General features: G+C 39.3%; 1 protein-coding gene across 1 annotated transcript; it reads left to right on the top strand.

Annotated features, from left to right (window-relative positions):
• Positions 1 to 4,670: 4,670 nt before the first annotated feature.
• LOC131280239 (olfactory receptor 51V1-like) lies at positions 4,671 to 5,624 on the top strand. Its single transcript, XM_058306341.1, has one exon. It carries the CDS (start codon positions 4,671 to 4,673, stop codon positions 5,622 to 5,624), a length of 954 nt encoding a protein of 317 aa, XP_058162324.1.
• The last annotated feature ends 531 nt before the right edge of the window (positions 5,625 to 6,155 follow it).

The following is a 6,155-nucleotide window of genomic DNA, read 5'->3' as shown; positions in this document are numbered from 1 at the left end:
AAAACCCTTATAACTCACCCTCAGCTTCCACTTCTTATGAACACCACTATCAAGTAATTCAGGTCATCTTTCTAATTTTCTGGTCCATTGCTTATCCTCTTCTCCAACACACACAAGCACACACACATACACAGGCAAATACATGAAAATATTAAGGTATACCTCAGAGATATTGCAGCTTTGCTTCCAGAACACTGCAATAAAGTGAACATCACAATAAAGCAAGTCACACAATTTTTTTGGTTTCCCAGTGCATATTAAAGTTATGTTTACACTCTACTGTACAATATTAAGTGTGCAATAACATTTTCTCTGAAGAAAACAACATACATACTTTAATTAAAATGTGACAGAGCCACAAAGTGAGTACATACTTTGGAAAAATGGTGCCTGTAGACTGACTCTAGGAGGATGCCACAAACCTTCAGTTTGTAAAAGATGGTATATGATAAGCAAAAAAAAAACCCAACAATCAACAAAATCCTGTGCCCTACTTCCTCTGTGAATGCCCTCAAATTGGTAATAATCACCAATGTACATGACCCAAATAGTCAATCAAGCACCTGGTTCATTATGTTAGCTTCAATACAAAATCAAGCCCACCTGGTTTAAGCCCACCCTCAAAAGACAGACAAACCCTTGTCCAATCAGTGGAATTCTAACTTCCTTTTTACATCCATAAAAATTTTGCCTTCCCTAGAGCCGTGAAGTTACTTCTGCTCTTGCAAGTCATCTGGTTTCCTTTGCTGCAGCAAAACTTTGGGATCCTGAATAAAATGCTGTAGTCTACAAACTCTACTCTCATTTGTCCTTCAAAAGCTGGGAGGCCCCAGTGAGATTTGGAAAGTGTCCTCTGGGACTTTGGGATCTGGCAACTGGCCAAGTGAAATGCCTGCAAAGGAAGCCTAGGTGTCTGCTGCCCCATTTTAGAGAATCCGCATCCCCCAGGTACCCCCTTCCTATACTTGAATTTGCATCGAATTCAATTGCCTCTTACTCCAGACTTTTATGTACCTTTGATTTGTCTTTTTTGATTTTCAATTATGTTGTCAGACTTTCCTTTTAGTTTCACTTCCTTTCTCCCTCCAGCTTTCTAATTTTTGTCTCTCTCAGATACATGGTGTTTGGGACTTCACAAGGCCTGCTAAAGGGACTCCCAGTCAGGGCCATGTGGCGATCACCTTGCCGGTCCTCAGTCCTCACTCTCAGGTGTAATGAGCCTCTTTCTCCACCCATAATGCTGCCTGTGTTAGGTTCAGACACTTCTACTAGAGGGGGATACTGCTAAGGTCATAGTAGTCTCAGAGTAGCTGGGGTGAGGGTGGGGATACAAGATTGGTAGTTGGAGGCTGCTAGAGGACAATCTGCCTCCACAACAGCTTCACTTAAAGGTTCTTTAGAAAAGGAAAAAGCTAAAACCAGAATGCAGGTGAATGAATGTGAAACCAAATCTATAAGGAATATCCCCAGCTTCCTGGAACCAGCTCTTCCCCCAAACTGTCCTAATGGCTCTTCTTGACCCCCTGAGGAAAGAGGACCTAGTCCAGGCTCCTTAAATGGTTAAGCCTGCCTGTCCACCAGGGCACAATTTAAACCTTGGACTAGAACTGAGTTAAGAGCTATAATTAACAATTTCCCCAAATAAGACTAGCAAATAAAAATTTAGAATTCTTTTGGATGCAAATGATATAGGATTTTCTGACCTATATCAGCTTATACACATGTTGGTCAGAACCTCAGATGCTGAATTCTGGAAGGTAAAAACTGGTTGACATGGCCTAGAAAGTTATGTATAAGAACCTTCTTTCCACAATCAATCTAAAGGTCAAATAGGCTTGAGAAATACCCAATCTCCATCCCTAATAATACCCTACCTTCACCTACCAATACCTATGATCTCCTCTTGCTCTATTCTGTCCTATGTACTCCTAGTGTGAATAAAATTCTTTTGTCCTTCTGGTACACCATATAACAAAGGAAACCAATCAGTTACTGTTGGATCTGTGTACACCCCTCAAATTGGTCCCAAAACAGATATTGTTGTAATAAGCATCCCCCTTTCACTTGGAGACTTGGCCCTGACAGAAAACTTAAGATTAACTCATTCAGGTAGATCTCATTTTAAGAATGACTCTAGGCTGCAACTTAAAAAGTTCCTAGTGCATCTAAGCCCCCTCTCATAGAGGTGGAGTGGACATCACCATCCCAGGGTCCACAGGATAGAGGAATAAAATATAGATTAGCCTGGACTTACTTTTATTCTACTATAGAACTATTGTTTTTTTTTTTTTTTAAGATTTATTTATTTATTTAATTCCCCCCCCCCCCTCCCCTGGTTGTCTGTTCGCTGCGTCTTGTTTCTTTGTCCGCTTCTGTTGTCGTCAGCGGCACGGAAGTGTGGGCGGCGCCATTCCTGGGCAAGCTGCACTTTCTTTTCACGCTGGGCGGCTTTTCCTCATGGGCGCACTCCTTGCGCGTGGGGCTCCCCCACGCGGGGGACACCCTTGCGTGGCACGGCACTCCTTGTGCGCATCAGCACTGCGCATGGCCAGCTCCACACGGGTCAAGGAGGCCCGGGGTTTGAACCGCGGACCTCCCATATGGTAGACGGACGCCCTAACCACTGGGCCAAAGTCCGTTTCCCTACTATAGAACTATTGTGACTTGTAATGCAAGAAATTGTAGCATCGGTGCGAAGAAAGTGGCCACGGTAGTTGCTGAGGGCAGGGAGATGCAAGAAGAGCTGTGATAGGGCATTTTTGGGACTTGGAGTGGTCCTAAATGATATTGCAGGTTTAGATGCTGGGCATTATATATTCTGTCAAAAGCCACTGAATGTACTGGGGGAGCATGTAAACTACAATGTAAACTATTATTCATGTGGTGCAGCCATGCTCCAGAATCAATTCACCAAATGAAATGAATGTGCCACAATGTTGAAAGAGGTTGTTGATGTGGGAGGAATGGGGTGGGGTGGGGTGTGGGGAATATGGGAACCTCTTATATTTTTAACATAACATTTTTTCCTGATCTATGTATCTTCAAGAAAATATAATTTAAAAAAATAATTAATTAAAAAAAAAGTTCCTAAGGCTGGGATTACAATGTGTTCTCTCTAACCCAAGAAATGTGGTGTTTTTTATTGGAAACCAAATGGACAAAAATGCCCCTCCTGTAAGACATATATTCCTATATTCTCTACTCCTTTTATCCTGTGAGTTGGAGCACACTGTACGAGTCAGTTCCCCATTTAGTGACAGCACTTTTCTCCAAACACCCCAAAGTTTTAATAACATAAGAATTAATTTCACCCAAGGCACAAATTCCTGGTATGCTGAAATGTCAGGCAAAGGAAGCTGTTACTCAAGTAGGACTGAGATATCATATAAGAGTGAAGATGACAAAGTTTATGATTCTCCTTTTAGAGTTTATACCAAATTAGTGCTACATGCCAGCATCCCATATCAAACTGTATCAAATTTAATAACTCCCGTTTAATAATGCAGGCACTTAGATGTACATTGAGGACAATAAGTTTTGTATAATTAACTTTTTCTTATAATTTTAATTATTGCATTCTTTAAAAAAAAAAAATAACACTCATTTCCAGGATTAGTTTCCAATTACCCAAATCCAGAAACAATTTTGGTAGTCTTCTTTAAAGTTTCATTTGTTTTGTGAAATCACCAAATTATTCTTACAAGACCTAACAATTCATGGGCTTTTGTAATGAAAGGAACTCATGTTGCTTTTATCTACATAACATGGAAGAGGTGCTGAAAGTTTTGGGTAAGGCACATAGATCCCTGGCATGCTTATCTTTACAACTGTATGGGTGTTATGAAAGTTATGGTATGCTTAATAAACTAATTCTATTCTGCTGTTAAACCGCTAAGATGGTCATAGATAAAAATACATATTATCAAATAATGTTTTAATAATTTCCTGTTTAAAATGCATGCCATTTATGCTACCCAGGTATGAAAGATATGAGAACAAAAATATTGTGAGAATCAGAAAATCAGAAATTTTGTACAGCATAAATGATACTTAAAATAGAGAAGAAAAATAAAGGAGAGTGTAATTAAAATAGTTTAGGAAAGACTAAATAATGTTGCTCTGATTACACTTAGTTCATTAAGTTCATTAATTTTTCTCTTGGTTAAATTTTATGTTCTGCAAAGTTAGATTACCTTAAGAATTCATATTTTCTTTGAGAACTTTGTATCCTTTGGGAGTAGTAACAGGAACAACTGTGGTACTCAAGAGGAAAATTACCCATCTATTATGTGTTTTCCTGAAGGTATTGCCAGCCATGGCAATGTTAGACACCTGCATCCTATATTATCTTCCTTTGGGAATAAACAAGACTCTCAAAGTTCATCCCCAAATCCAAATCCCACATATCCATTAATATTCCTCTTTCTGTATAAAGCTCCTTAGTCTTCTGACATCCCTAGTCACTACCACTGGAAATTCATGTCTGGATAAGGGATGTTTTTGTGTACTAAAGAATAAAGAATCAGGTTTCTATTTTGCCGAGCTTATGAAAGGTAAGGAAATTGTATTATGTTTTATTTCTTATCAAAAGCAGATAAACATTACCAGAAATTTGGAGATTGTAAAAGCATCTCATTTACGTTTCTTGAAATACTTTCAATCCTCTTCTAATGTCTGCCACCTCAATCTCCAACGTCAGTGGTTCCATTTTTGTTCTCACTGGTTTTCCTGGCCTGGAAGTTCACTATCTCTGGCTCTCCATCCCCTTTTTCTCCATCTATGCAATGGTATTTCTAGGAAACTGCATGGTTCTCCATGTGATCCGGACTGAGCCGAGCCTACACCAGCCCATGTTCTATTTCCTGGCCATGCTGGCTCTCACTGACCTGTGCATGGGGTTGTCGACCGTGCACACAGTGCTGGGGATCTTGTGGGGACTCATTCAAGAGATCAGCCTGGATTCCTGCATTGCCCAGTCCTACTTTATCCATGGTCTGTCCTTCATGGAGTCCTCTGTCCTTCTTGCCATGGCCTTTGACCGCTACATTGCCATCTGTAATCCACTGCGCTACTCTTCCCTCCTAACTAATGACAAAATCATGAAAATTTGGATGGCCATTCTAGGTAGGAGTTCTTTACTTATACCTCCAGTTATCATCCACCTGAAGTTCTTAAATTATTGCCGTCCCCACATCCTGTCTCACTCTTTCTGCCTGCACCAAGACTTAATTCGAATGGCCTGTTCTGACATCCGCTTCAACAGCATCTATGGTCTGGCCTTGGTTATTAGCAACTTGTTACTGGACGCAGTACTCATTCTTATCTCCTACATCTTGATATTGCATACAGTTTTAGCCATTGCATCCCAGGAAGAGAGGATCAAGTCCTTGCAGACCTGCGTATCTCACATCTGTGCTGTTTTGGTTTTCTATATCCCAATCATTGGTCTGACTATGGTGCATCGTTTTGGGAAACACCTCTCACCTTTAGTTCGTGTCCTCATGGGCAACATCTATATCCTTTTTCCACCCTTAATGAATCCCATTATTTATAGCATCAAGACTCAGCAGATACGAAGGAGAATCCAGAGATTGTGTTTCTTGAATGTAGCCTCAGTACCTTGAGACCAAATGTGACTCAATTTAAAGTCACCAAATTCAGTTCAAAAGGGTAAGAAAAAAATAAATATATTTATTAAAAATATGTTTAATAATTTCTGTTTGTATAATATTGTACATGTAATAACTGCTTTCCTTTCTATTTTCCAACAACTGTCATAAATTAATTAAATTGACATAAATAATATTGTGATCAATTTTTATAAATTGTAAAATATAAATACAAAGTGCTGAATATCATAATAATGTTTGAAATTGATTAGCTTGTAAATTCTATACATCTTACTCTGGCCAGTTCAGTAGGACAGTTTGGGAACAAACCATTATGGAAAAGGTATATTTTGCTCATTACAATTCTTGAAGTAATTTTTAAAAGATCAGCCATTATCTTAGTCCATTTTCACTGCTCTAGGCAATGTTCTTGTTTATTTTTTAACCATGTCCTTCTTTACCTAGTTTAGCCACATGGCCATTTAGTGGAGTAAGCACCTTAGGGAGGTAGGACTGTACATTTATAGTTTGATGAGTTTTGAAAAG

This window comes from Dasypus novemcinctus, chromosome 10, assembly GCF_030445035.2.
Source record: "Dasypus novemcinctus isolate mDasNov1 chromosome 10, mDasNov1.1.hap2, whole genome shotgun sequence".
Lineage (NCBI taxonomy): Eukaryota > Metazoa > Chordata > Mammalia > Cingulata > Dasypodidae > Dasypus > Dasypus novemcinctus.
This window is presented reverse-complemented; position numbering and strand designations above follow the sequence as displayed.